The sequence below is a fragment of the Pinus tabuliformis genome, chromosome 9 (assembly GCF_031772625.1).
Source record: "Pinus tabuliformis cultivar Carrire ecotype Pingquan chromosome 9, CPIR1, whole genome shotgun sequence".
In the NCBI taxonomy this organism is placed as follows: Eukaryota; Viridiplantae; Streptophyta; class Pinopsida; order Pinales; family Pinaceae; genus Pinus; species Pinus tabuliformis.
Window position 1 is genome coordinate 678012590 of NC_142307.1, and position 15248 is coordinate 678027837.

The 15248-nt window shown below is 33.3% G+C and overlaps 1 protein-coding gene across 1 annotated transcript; it reads right to left on the reverse strand.

Annotated features, from left to right (window-relative positions):
- Positions 1-9283: 9283 nt before the first annotated feature.
- Positions 9284-10450, reverse strand: LOC149150473 (disease resistance protein SUMM2-like). The gene is made up of 2 exons (XM_089442808.1): positions 10207-10450; positions 9284-10071 (listed from the first exon to the last, which is right to left on the reverse strand). The coding sequence occupies exons 1-2, from the start codon at positions 10448-10450 to the stop codon at positions 9284-9286; spliced, it is 1032 nt and encodes a 343-aa protein (XP_089298934.1).
- Positions 10451-15248: the final 4798 nt, after the last annotated feature.

Sequence of the window (15248 nt, forward strand, 5' to 3'; positions counted from 1 at the left end):
CGTGGGGATTTGCGATGCTGGTCTTGCAAAGATTAGACTAGTTCAAGCCCTAACTCTTTATATCCTGACCTCGTTGGGGACATGCAAAGAAAAACAGAGAAAGAGCAGACAACTCTGATACCACTGATCTGGATTTAAAAAGGAACACAATAAAGTACAGAAATAAACATAAACATAGAGATGCAACAGAAATAATACTTCATTTCATTAATGGAGAATATTGAAATATGCTTACAAACAGAAATGTAAATAAACTAGTTTAAGCGATAGTAGCTTATCTTTGAGAAGAGATGTGGTGGCTAAATTCCTCTGAACTGTCTTACAATGAGGCTCGAAGGCCTATTTATTGTTGAGAAACAATGGAAAACCCTAAACATCAAAAAACCTAACCCTAGAAGATGAAGCGCCAAACTATGGGCCCCATTTTGGGTAAATTGGTACATAAACTTCCCGGGGCTGTAACTTTGGCATATGATCTTCGTTCGACACGCAAAATACCTTGTTAGAAACATCTATCAGAGGACTAATACTTTAGGATGAGAAATATCAATCCATGTATCTATGTTGCTCCCAGTTTTCCCAAAAAACATTGTTTAGGGCCTCAAAACTTCTCCGGAATTTAGGACCCGAAAAACTGCTAAAAATAGTAAACTTTGCTACAATTAAGGAAACTGAAAAACTGAAAGAAGGGGTCCAAGTGGAATTGGCGGGTGGCCACCAATTTCCACCTAGATCACTTGAGGCCTAAAGAAAGAAGGTTTTCTTTAAATCCTGCAGAGGGTGTCTTGGCACTGTCCCCAAGAAAGGAACATCTGAAATAGAAATATCCACTTTAAGGTAATAATCATGATTAAAAATTATAAAACATGAGCCAAGTATTATAAATGCAGGAAGAAATATCACAAATATGATGTCAGGTCCCTATACTACTAGTGTAGCCCCTTATTGTTATTAGTGCAACCCCCTTATTGTATTTTTGTGCCCATATTGTTATTATTGTGCCCCATAGAAGCCCACTATTGTTATTGTTGTGCCCTTACAATATTATTATTATGTAGGCTCTGATTATATTGTGACCCCTTAGACTCCTATATATAGAAAGTAGGTCTTTTCATTTGTATCATCCAAGAATTGTTCAATTATGTAATGTAAAGGAGGTTTACCCCTCAAAGAGGCTGATTTTGAAGTCGTTGATCCATCTTTTCTTCTATTTTGTGAGCTAGTTGCATAACATTTGGTATGAGAGCTTTGGATTCTAGGGTTTCGCTGCTTCAAACGGGTCATCGTGGAATTTTCGCTATAACTTTTTTCTATGAAGTTTCAGAAGCTGAAATTAAAACCCATTTGATCCAAAATCTTGATGAACCTGTTGTCAAAATTTCAGATCGTGGATCGCTATATTTAAGGATATATGATCTAAGTAAGTTAGGTTTTTTGGAGGCTCACAAATTCCATCGCAAACAGGCAACCTTGGGAAAATCATCATAACCCTCTCTCTGATCATAGAATTCAAATTTCATAAAAGGTGACAGAACGAGGATAGACTTTAGTTTTTTGGGTATCATTTTTAGGGCCGAAGGTCGAAACAGTGACACGTGGCATTTCATACAAGTTGACTCTACTGAACTAGTCTATAATCAAGTAGTTGTGGAAGATTGGGCGTAACTCTTTCTTGAAGAATCCAATCTTGGTTAGACCTATGGGGTTGAAAATAGGACTCGGAGGGCTACCGCTACATAAAATTTTAGAACTTGGAGATTATAAATTATAGAGTTATAACCGTTTCAAAATCAAGCTCGTAAAAGAAAGAAAAATCGATAAGAGGAAGTTTGATGGCAAGGATCTGATAACTTGGATACTACAAATGGAGAGATATTTTGATCTACATTATGTGAAACTATTACAAAAGGTATGTATTGCATCTTTATACTTAGAACTAAATCAGTTTGTATGGTATAGAGGGCTTTGTTATCGTAAACCACTTGTCACCTGGTCAGTTTTCACTAAGGAACTGATAACACATTATGAGGATACAAAGAGCAAAACCTTCTTTAGCCAATTGATAAATCTCAAACAAAAGGGTTCAATGGCAAAGCACATTTAGGACTTCCAAAAATTGACTCGAAGGGTAAATGATATTCTAGAGGAGCAGAGAATTGATGTCTTCATAGGGAATTTAAAGGATAACATTCCACATGAGGTTTGACTTTGGAAACCTAATTAATTGGAGAAGGAATTCAGGTTGGCAAGAAAAATTGAAAGAAAATTTATGGCAATAAGGAATCATACCACTCCCAACTATAAATATGGAAGTGTTATTGCTCCTAGCCTTCCATAACCTACAAGGTTGGCACCACAACAATTGAAAGAAAAAGGAGAAAATGGGCTTTGTTATAGTTGTGATAGAAAATACACTAAAGGTCATAAGTGTGCTGAGAATAAATTATTTTACATAGATTGTGAAGAGGAGGAAGAAAAGGATCAAGAAACTTCAAAAGAAGTGGATATACACCAGGAACCATCCCTAGCTAAGGAAGAAATGAATCTGACCATATCTTGTAGCACATTGGTAGGAATTACCACTCCTCAAACTCTCAAGATAGATGGACAAATAGATAGTGGAAAAATGTTTGGAAGGATATCTTCATTGCTTTGTATCTAATAAAAAAACACAATGGGTCAAGTGGTTACCTCTGGTTGAATGGAGGTATAACGCTTCAACAAAAATGACCCCATTTATGGCACTTTATGGATATCATACACCATCCATCGCATCATCTTTAAGAGAAAATTCTAAGGTTCAAGTAGTGGGATATCACATCAAGCATCAACAACAAGTTCTCCAACTCTTAAAAGATAACCTCACTTTGGCGCAGAATCAAATGAAACAATAGTAAAATCAACATCGCAATGAAAGAAGTTCTGATGTAGGCGATTAGGGTACCTTTACGACTACAACCATACAAACAAATGTCCCTCAAGCAAGCTAAGAAGGATAATAAATTATCACCAAAGTACTATGTTCCTTACAAGATGTTGCAAAATATTGGTACTATGGCATACAAATTGGAGCTTCTTGCATCTTCCTGAGTGCACCCAGTTTTTCGTGTTTCATGCTTAAAGAAGGTTATAGGTGACAAGCTCCTAGTTCAAACAATATAGTCAGAACTTGACGAGGAAGGAAAAATCATATTGGAACCTGAAACAGTCATGGAAATAAGAACTTAACAGCTACTAAATCGATCAATTTCAGAGTATCTCATGGAGTGGAAGAACTTACCCGTTGAAGATTCCACGTGAGAGGACGAGAAATTTACACAGAAACATCCAGGATGACACTTTTTTTAAGGAGAGGGGCATGTTAGGTCCCTATACTACTAGTGTAGCCCCTTATTTTTATTAGTGCAACCCCCTTATTGTATTGTTGTGCCCATATTTTTATTATTGTGCTCCATAGAAGCCCACTATTGTTATTGTTGTGCCCTTACAATATTATTGTTATGTAGGTTCTAATTATATTGTGACCCCTTAGACTCCTATATATAGAAAGGAGGTCTTGTCATTTGTATCATCCAAGAATTGTTCATTTGTGTATTGTAAAGGAGATTTCTCCCTCGAAGATGTTGATTTTGAAGTTGTTGATCTATCTTTTCTTCTATTTTGTGAGTTGGTTGCATTAAATACGAGGCATAGGATTGTTAGGAAATACATATCCAACAATTAAACCTTATAGACACCTCTGGTGAGGAGATATGTATCTCAAACAAGTTGTTAAGAAATGTAGATTGGTTAGGATTGCATAAGAAAAGGAAGGAGTGGTGTAAAAGGAGTTTCTTGCCCTAGGAATTCAAGAAGGTTAAGCCAACTACTTTTGATGGTGAGGTTTAGAAGAATAAGAAGGATGAAGCATGGTTGCCATGATTGAAGAAATACTTTAGGGTACACACTTACTGTGAGAATATGAAAGCCAATGTAGCCATATTCAAATGAAAAGGAGAAGTTTACATTTTATGGGAGGACTAAGGTATCAACAAAAAGAAGCTCAACTTTGAAAATTTTGAAATATAATTCATAGAGAAATACAATTATGAAAGATATTATGATGGAAATATTAGAGAGTTCATTGACCCCAAATTGGGAAAACTAGCAATGAATTCATATGAAAATAGAGTCATAGAATTGTTAATGTACGTGCCTCATATCAAGAATGAGAAAGTGAAGATACATCACTTTCTCAGGGAAATACCATATTCTTTTCAAGATTTCAATGAGTTTGATGATCCAAAAACATTTGATGAAACCTTCAAGAAAGCTAAATATTTTTATGACTAGTGCGAATAAAATATGGAGTCCCAAATAGTGTGGAAGAAGAGAATAAAATTGGATTCAAGAATAAATAATATAGGTTATCACACTATAGACTATTTGAAAAAATATGGCAAGTTTAGTCTTCCATCAAGGAATGAGCACTAGCAAAAGTATCCCTCCCAAAGTGGAGATAAGATAGAAATAAAAATAAAAATATTGATATGGCCATAAATAAATACCATGCATAGTTTTAAACAAATTTAATTACAATTTTCCCAAGAAGATAAACTGGGATGTTACACCAACGATCTTGCAGATATTTAAGATGTTGTGTGGTTAACCTATTTTGAGCACTTGCAAAGGTTGTATACATTAGCAAGCAATTTTATGTTATCCATCACCATTTTTTTATTGAGGATTAGGTTTACAAAGGATAACATTACTTGAGTAATAGGCTTACATAGGATAGACAAGAAATCGTTTAAATGCTACATTATGCTCAACAAAATGTGAAGTGATTTTTTTATTAGAAACGAGGTGGTGAAACTTGAAAAGGGAGTAAAATTCCAATATTTGAGTCATCCATGTGCTAATGTGGCATATCTTTTATTGAAATGCACTATATGTGAAGGCCACCATAACCTTCTATATTGATATCATTTCAAATTTCTAAACCATTTGAAGCACTAGAGACTTATTAGTAGGCCTTATTTCTTGCTATTATCACTTCATCTTACACCTTAGAGAATAAAAATAGATAAAAATATTCCACAAAGTTTAACTAATCATGGATTGATTAAGCTATTACTTCGGGATGCCCTTTCATTCACCAGTTATATCTAGGAGGCATTTATAGCAAGGGTTCCATGAGTAGAGCATGCACAAGAAAAACATGAAGAAGCACAATAAGAAGAAGCAAAAGAGGTAGGGGAACAAGACGAAGAAGCATGGTAGGTGGAAGAACAATAGGAAAAAGGACCATAGTTAGAAGCGCAATAAGAAAAGTGCCACATGCCAAAAAAAGTAGGAAATCACGTGAAGAAGAGGCATTTATTGAAGGAGGACAACCCATTCGAGGGTTTTAAGATGGTATGGGAAGAACATCCCAAAAAATAGAGGAGAAAAGCATCCAAAATTAACTATAAAAGTGTCAAAAGGCCCTTCATGTGAAGAATTATCCCATCTCAATCAAAAGGGATGTGCTAAATATGTTATTAAGCAGAAAAGGGTAATATTACATTTGAAGACAACATTTTCACAAAATAATTTGTTATTGAAAAAATTGCTACAAGAATGGATATAATGGAATAGGTTGATATTACTAAGAATCTCTTGAAATAGCTAAACCCACAGCTAAAAGGAAGGTTATTGTTAGTTTCAATCCTAATAAGTATCATCTGAAACACTCTTTTGGCACATCATTTAAATATAACCAAAAGTTAATTATGGAAAATAAGAGGTGGTTCCATGAGTTGGTAATGGATCAAATTAAGTTAAAGATTTACAAACCGAGGAAAGTTTGGATACAATGGCCTAGGATTTTAAAGAAGGTGGGTGGTGATCTTCACCTTCACATGAAGGTGACTAGAATGATTAATTAAAATATGAGGCTTCAACTATTGAAGTGATTGATATAGAACCACAAAACAAACTTGTTGCTACACAACCACAAGATTCCTTCTCTATAGAACCTCCAAAAAAACTTATTGTAGTTGATTTTATGGCTAAATTAATTGAAGTATAAACACAAAAATTAGACAACCCTACTTCAATATTAGCTAAGGGGTAAACAAATGAAGGAGAAGCTTCAATTTATTAGAAGTTATTTGACTAAGAGAAAAAGTAACGAAATAGAAAATAGCAACTAAATCATTTAGAAAGGATATTATTTCATTGTAGAACCATTGATGAGCCATATTTGATTTGAAATAAAAATGGGTTGAATTTTATGTTATACATCAAGAAAAATGGAGATATTTTAGAAAATAAATGAAAAAATTACCTTAATTGATAATTTGTGTACACAAGATGAAATAAGAAAAAAAAAAAAAAACTTTGGAAAATGAGTCATTTAACCTTGCTCTCAGAGTTTCATCACGAGTTTATGTAGTATTCTTACAGGAGCAATGGTTACATCATTCCAAAATAGATATTTAGTTACTATGCAAATTCGTATCTTCAAAGTAAGTTTTGGAAGCTTATGGTCAATGAAGTAAATAAGATTAAGAAAATGATTTGTGAGTTATAATTTCATGAAATTATTCTAAATCATAGTAGAAATGAAACTATAATCTTTTTCTAGGTTATGTTCAGGTGAAAGCTTTCACTTTATTAGTGACTATTTATAGTGGAGTAATGCTATATCTTTCATAGAGTACACTAAATAATATTCCTATCTATGGGTTAGAGGGAAATACTTTGCTAAATAGAGTGTGGTTTTTTAACATCAAATACAGTAAATAAAACTCATTGGATATGTTTTATTTGTTGAACCCAACAAGTGGCAATATTTGATTATGAGTACAATGTCATTTATAAATGATTGGAAGCTTTGCTCACTTGTCAATGAAGATGGGACTGCTAGAGCAATGAAATGAGAGAAATGGAATCACTAAATTATCCCTAATTTAGTGCTACCTTAATAGAGCAAATAAATATATCCATAATATAAAAACACATGGGACAACATGGATAAATATAAGGTTTCATTTTCCCCTTATTTTTTTCTTCACATCAAAATATAAATAACTATAAATATAGGATCCATGAGAGGAGGGTGTTTCTTTGCAATAAATGGAGAGGAATGTAGGATATTATGCACCATGGGACAAAGGCCAATCATATAGTTCTAGTACCCTCCATAGGAAACATTCGTACTCTAAAGATTAAGCTTGGAGGTTGCATGAGGGTGTGCAATAGCTCTAGTTGGGGGGAGATGATGAGTCACTATTTTACCTATTTTAGTCATTTCTTACCATTGTTTCCTTTTCTTTCCATCCCTTTTTCTTGTGATATACCCTAATTTTGATCTTTTCCTCATCCAAATTCATAGATTTCTTCAAAGGTACCCCTTGTCAAATATCTTTGCATTTATTTCAATTTTGTAGATTGATACAAGAATTTATCGTATTTTCACCTAACTTGCAAATTAAAGAATTATATGGGCCTTTGCTATAGATGGAGTACTACAAGATATTGAACTCCTTTGCTAGGAATCCATATTTCTATGGATCTCAAAATTTGCTTTTTATGGATCAACGATATTTATTGCTATCGATTATGAAGCCTAATGTTTTAGATCTACATGTATGGGTTGAAGAAAGGTAAATTGATATGAAAAAAATAAAAGTTGATGACTACAAATCCTAAAGAACACATCAAGGAGAAGGTATCACATGTGCTCATTATTAGGTAATATTGAAATAATGACAAAGACATTAATTTAGATGTCTAGTTTGTATACTTATATTGTCGCCTATTGGGGTATAATCTATTAGTACAATTTATTCAAATCTTGTAATATATTTAAAGCAACTTGAGAATTTTTTATTCTCAAGAACTTTTCCATAAAACCTATTAAATAGTTAAACACTTGATGCCAATAAAAAGTAGCATTCACATTTAAATAAAGGACATATATATTATGAAGAATATATTTTGTTAGTTTAATAAGTTGTTTTGCCTTGATTTTCCATCTTATTGTGTATGAAATGGTCCGTGAATATAAATAATTGAATTGTGAATCCAAGTCTTCAAATAATGTAGGTTCTTTCAATACTTTAGTTAAGGGGGAAGGCCCCACTTTGAGTAAGGTAAGGTGTTGTTAATTAATTAGTTTAAATTGTTATGTGTGTTTTTTATTTCTTTAATAATATACTTTATTTTTTTCTAATTAAACTTTATTTCATTTATTTTTTCAATTAATTAGTTTCAAATATTGTAATTTTTATTGTAACTCTTTTTTTAATAATTTTATATTCTTTTTCATTTATGAAATGTGATTATATTTCCAACAATAAATAAAATTATTATTTATTGCTAATTTAAATTTCACTATATATAAATAAATAAATTAAAAAAGAAAAAAACAAAAAACAAAAACAAAAAACCAAGAACCATTCAAAATCAATTGATAAATAAAAAGTTTACCATTAATAATTCAATGCACGTGATGTTCAAATACTTTTATAATATTTATAAAATATTGAAAATTTTATTAATAATGATTTAACAGCTTACTCATTATAATAATAATAATGAAACAAAGAAATCATAACAAAATAAACTTTATATGATCAATAATTACAAACCATATGGCTCTTAAGTGTCTAATGGGCTTAGGAGTTGTATTGACTCCGTATTTTATGAAATAAGATCCCCATGCTCCAATCTCTTTTAAGAGTTGTGGTAAGTTGATTTAAATTTCAACCTTGGATTTGATGTCAGAGAAGAGACATCGACATATTATGGAGAAACACATTGGGTTGTTTAGGTTAACCAGCCATATAATGGCTTAATGCATATATGAGACACAGTATATTGGATTTGTTCATGCCAAACACCTAAAGTAGCGTAGGAAATTGCCTATGCTATTCTTTTAGTAGCCAATTCCACATGTAACAATTGTACAAGAAGAGGAATGATATATCATCAATGATTACTACATGTTTCCAAGCTCTTCTATTTGAGAGAGAAATGATTTTAGTTTTTTGCAATATCCAAGATACTAAATTTGAAGATACAAAAAATTATTTATGCTTTGAGATTCCATTTTTATTGAATTTAAACCTAGGTGTATCTATAATCATGTTAACTTGCTCCATGGTAAATTAACACACATTTGTTACATTCCATTAAAAACATCTTCCGATCAAATAATACGTGTGGAACAGAATTGACACAATAATACGAGTGTGGAACAGAATTGACACAAAGACTTCAATGGTAACAAAGTATTTGTTAGAATTCCATTCTCTTACAGTTCAATCTTACAGTTTATCTCATCTGGAAAATCTCTTAAGTTATAACAACCCTTAAGATAGAGATACTTCATATTTTCTAGTTCTCCTAGTTGAGATGGCAATGATTTTAGATTTCTGCAATACCCCAGATACAGAAACTGAAGGGAAGAAAGATTACCAATATCTTCAGATATATCTTCAATTTCAGTCCAGCTCAGATTGAGAAACTCAAGGTGTATTAATTGCCACAACGATGCTGGCAATGCTTTTACCGGGATACTCAGCTCCAATACCCTCAACGAGGTGAAGTTGAGAAAAAATCCTGCTGGAATTTCTTTCAAATCTTCATTTTTTCCCAGGAATAGAGAAACCAATTTGGGGCATCTCAATTCCTTTGTCGGCAAAGACGTGATATTATTGTCATAGACTGAGAGTCTTTTGCAAACAGCCTGGTTCTGGATATCAGGGAAATGTTGAAGCCTTTGACTTGCCCTAAATACACAGTTCTCCTCATTCTCTGCCACACAAATCGCCATGTTACGGACAACAGAGTGAACTGTAATGACATCTCCTTTCACCTGAAATAAGCATTGATTTTCTAGTAACTCAACATAATTGTACCCCATCTTCAATAAAGAGTTTGCATCTCTGGCCTTAAGTAGGCCTTCTGCTATCCAGATATGCACCAATGCTTTCACCGGAATTTGTTCACCTTCGGCAAAAGCGGCACAGTATAGAAAACAATTTTTCAAATTGGCATGAAGCAGAGTCTCGTAACTCCACCTCAATTGCTGAAACAAAACTGGATCAATGGAAGGACGAGTGATTGGAAAACTGAAATCCGTTCTCTACATTTGCCTTAAAGCAAGCTGCCAATCATTTAAAGCTCTGTTGCTAATCATTGCAGAGGCTACTAATTTTATCGCCAGGGGCAGACCTTCACATTCGCTGGCAACTTCTTTGGCAATATGTTCTATCTCCCCCGGAATATGCACATCTTTGAAAGCTATACTGCTAAACAACCCCCATGTGTCCTCCATGGGCATGCGTTGTATTTTCATGCACCCGTCGGCCTTCATTTCTTCAATCAGATTTCTATTCTCCGTAGAGAATACAAGTTTGCTGTGTTTGTCATTGCTAAATTCCACGCCTAATTCGTTGAGATCAAGTTTTCTCAACATGTTATCTAAAACCAGAAAAAAAATTCCTCCTCTTGAGATATGCGGACAGCATCATCCTCCGCATGTCAACATCATTATGACAGTTGGTGAGGTCTAAGTTAACTTCAGAAGCAATACGACTCTGCAACTCTACATTTGGAAATTGATCGACTGGAACCCAAATGGCATCATCAAAAATGTCACTAACCTTATAGGAGTTGTACATTTTTCTGAGCATTGTTGTTTTTCCGACGCCACCGCTGCCATATACTCCTATTATCCGAGTTTGGGGAGATTCCGTAACCCAGCTATTTAGCTCTATCTCTGCTTCTTGTGGTGCGGCGGAGGCAACCTGTTGAGCACTGCAAAACACTGAAATATCGGTGTGAAGTTCATTAAAGAGCACATTTAAAGCTGCCTTCCACTCTTTGATTTCTCTGGAGAGTCTGGGCGTACAAAAAAAACTTCAAGACAATGGTGCGGCCGTTGTGAGCGATCAATCAAGTCTTTGGCCTTTACAACTGCATCTTGCATTCTTTGCAAAGAGTTTCTCAGAGACTGAGGGGGAGTCTTGCGCTGCCGCTCGAATTGATCGGTAATATCGATTAAGATGACCTTCATGCGATTTAACTGAGCTTCGAGAAGCCGACGGTTATGATCCAACTGCCTAGCATCATCAATCTCTCGGATGACTGCAGCAACAACAACGTTTATGGAGTTGGATGCGGCTCCGGTCAGAATATCCATTGCCAATGATTGGTGGGAGCAGAGTAGGGAAGAATATGAAGGTGAGAACAAAAAAGTAGAAGAGAGCCTTGAGAGATAACTCAATTGATGGAGTTTTTATTACTAAATATCTTACTCATTTGGAAATAACTAAATCTATTGAAAGGTCACTAGGTCAATTCGGTTTATGTAACCATGAACGATAGTTGCAGAGAAAAAAGAATATAAATAGTAGAAGGGAGGATGAATATAAAACGCGGCCAACGGAGTAAAAATATGAATATGCGTGAGCAGAGAGCAAAGCAATATGTGTATGCAAAGCAAGGTTACGGACAACAGAGTGAACTGTAATGACATCTCCTTTCACCTGAAATAAGCATCGACATTAGCAGTGCTCGTATTTTTGATGATTTACGGGGAGCTGTAAGGTTGGAATCAGAATATATTCCAAAGAAACAACTTAACCTAATTCCTCAACATTTTTCCATTCCTAATCACTTTAGGCCATACAAAGAAGTCATCATTCATTCCCACTTTTAATATATAGATAAGAAAAAGATTACGAATCAATTCTTCCGCTGCTATTCCATAAAGAAGAAAAACATCCAGCTGCTCATTCACACCATGTCCGGTAATTTCTTAAAGCATAACAGCTCAGAAAAAGAATAAGAATAAAGCTGAAGTACAAATTATAGTTTTTAAAATTTTCATCAAATTATTTTAACAATTAGTTAAAATAATTTAATTAATTAATTATACATAATGAATTATTCATAACCCATCCATATATAAAATAATGTCAAAATTGATTCTTTGCTGACTGGGTTACATGACTCAAATAATAATTTTCATTAATTCCTTTACTTTATAAGGAAAGTTATACAATGACACCTTCCTTTATATATATAAAATAACTGCAAGGCCATCATCATTGATTCTTATATGGAAAGAGAAGTGATATTATTGTTGATACGATTACAATGCCATTCTTACCACTTATACTAAAATCATTTATATAATCTTACCACTTATCCTAATATGATTTACATAATTTGAGGAAACAACTGAAAATTATTAACTTTTTTTTATAGCATAAGTTGGTAGTTATACATTTTAATAATAATTAAATATTATTTTTATTTTTATTTTTTTAAATAGTTTGTTATATGTTTTGTAGTGAATTGAATTTAGAAAAAGTAAAATAACATTAAAAATTTACATGGTATATCATGTTTTTGCTTTTATATTTTTTATTATTATTAATATTAATAATTTTAGGTAGACAAGAATGTATTTATACATATGGAATTTGAAGAAAAATACTAATAATATAATAAAAGCATATGCTTTGCTTCAAGGATTAGAATTGGAAAAAGACATCAAAGATTCAAACTTAATAATTATGTGTGGACACTATTTTAATAATCAAAGTCTCTTTTTTTCAATTGGTCCTCTCAATATCTAAGTTGTCAGAATCACCCCACCCAACCTCCAAAAATGTCATTCAACATTTCAGAAACGGAAACGGTTTACCTTTTAAACATCATGGAAATGTTTCATAGTTGTTTCAGATTTTTGGAAACAAATTATTTTGAATTCAATACATTTATGGAGCTTTTAAATTTTTTTGGATCCATTTCTGGATTCAAAAATAGATCCACCCGCAGATGCTAAAAGAAAAGAATGGGAGGTGTTTTTTCACCAAAAAAACTCAATGTCGATGGCCTTCCCCCTCTTAACCTATGTATCACCCATAAACCCTATTTTCATTTGACTTGTTCCATTTTGTTTCAAGTGACTTTTGCAACGTTTGCAGTCATTTATAAAGGCATGATAAAAAGATGAGTGTTTCAAGAATCATTATCATAAGTGGGCAGCTTCATTTTTTATTTTTCTACTTCCATGTCCTTTCAAAGTGCTTTCAACTCTAGTCATAAAGAAAAATTCAGCAATTATAGTGATGTTTATCCTCTTTGGAAACATGGGGATCCTACTTGAACATAGTCTTAGTGGTGAAACTTGGAAATGGTAGCGCACTCTCCATAAGAATAACTGAAAGGGCTTTTACATGAATGAAGGCACACTTGTTGCATGAAGAATGGTATAGGGTTAATGATTTTCAAAATAGCTCTAGCACATCAAAGGGATCCATATGAAAAAGAACATCATGGTGCTCAATGGTTAGTATCAAGATATATAACCTTACGAATTTCAGGTTCGTGTTTCTTTGTTGTCATGTTTCTATGTGTCTTTATTCTAGACAAGGCTAATGTTTCAACATCTTGAAATTGTATTTTGGAAAAACTACAAGGTTTTAACTTCCATGCACTAGGCCTAAGCTAAGTCTCTTTTCCTTACCATATTCCAGTATTTCATGGATAAAGAGTTCAATTTTCAGTGGTTTGTGACATTTGAAAATAGAAACGTTGTAATTGTTTGTGGCTCTTCAACAATAACAAATGAAAATAATAGCCAAACATCCTTCAAATATGCCCAAACTTCTAATATCTAATGACCCGTAATTATTAATCATGATAACAAATTGATAATATTTATGTTGAATTGATGATGATGATTATATATTTTTAAATATATAATATGGATTATATATTCTAAAAGATGAATGGTAATATGAAATTTTTATTTTGTCGTGTGTGTGTGTGTCGTTTCCTTGTCATATCGTATATAGATTTTTTTGTTTAAATATTGTTTCAAACCCCATATTGGTATTCGTTCCCATACCTGTTTTAGTGCAACTTAGCTCAATATTATGATCTAGAATCGATATTGGAGAAAATTTGACAAGAGAAGGGAAACTTGGCCTCATTATCTTGCTTCCCAATCCTTAGTCATAAAAACAAAAGGAAAATGGGGTGAAAAACTTGGGAACAAGCAATCAAATGGGAGTTATCTTAACTAATTCTAAGGAACACGAGCAATTAGTTCCACAAATCCCCCATGAATCACCCTATTAATACTAACATGAGTCACATTACGGATAACAACATAGACATAGATCTCATATTAGGTGCGAGTGAGTTGATAAGACGCTTCAACTGCCCTCTTATGCTCCTTATTATTTTCTATCTTTCTTAGACTTCCCCTCCATATTCAAATGAGATGCATTTGGGTTCTTCTTCACTGTAGAAAATCTTGAGCAATGTCAAGTACTCCATCTCAGCTTAACCACAATTCTCCCTGGTTTAGGCCCATTTTGGATTTTTGTTTCTTGGCATCCTTTCTCCCTCCTCTAGAAATAATTTAGCACCATCAGTGTCAATGACTACATGATAACTCAATTCATGTTGGGTTTTATCAAAGTTTAGTTCTCCTTATTACCATCTTCATTCCTCCACCTTTGTTCCAAAGGTTTCCCATTAAATTATGGGTAATTTAGGGGTAAAAATGATAACACTAATCACCAAAGGACTGTGGCCACTATATTTAGTGGTTATTTATTTCCATCAACAACTAATAGGAAGCAACAATAAAAGTCTTTTAGAGCATGCCTTGGTTCATTATTGCTACCACATCTCTGGTTGGAAGCTTGTAAAAGTAAATAAAAAAAACAAGGGACATGCATGTCATCCACCAAATGGACTCTACAAAGCTTTGATGAACCAAACAAATGCTATAAAACCACAAAGAAAGGATCAACGGTCTAAAAAATCAATTAGGGGAGAATAAAACCAATTAAAATTGCATGAAGATTCATTTTTTCTCTTAGCTTTTGGAACTCGGGTCGTGAGTTCCTTAGTCTTCCAATCTACCCACATTTCTATTGTGGAAAAACAAATAGGGGATATTTAGCTTTTTTTGGTTCATCATTCATCACAGGCCTCTTCTCCTTCCAACTCGCTCTTATAACCCCAATAATGTTTTCTTGATTAGTTACTTATTAGAAGTAGGCAATCAACCACAAATGAAATCAACATTACCACCTCAGCACTATGAAAGCATCTAGGTAATTAACTTAATTCTAAAAAAAGATTTCAGTGAGTACCTCTCCTCCCCTATCCTTTAACTTATAACATGCTACAAATTTTTCCCCTTCCTTGGACTCTTTTGCAAAATTTATGCTCATAGTTTGTTT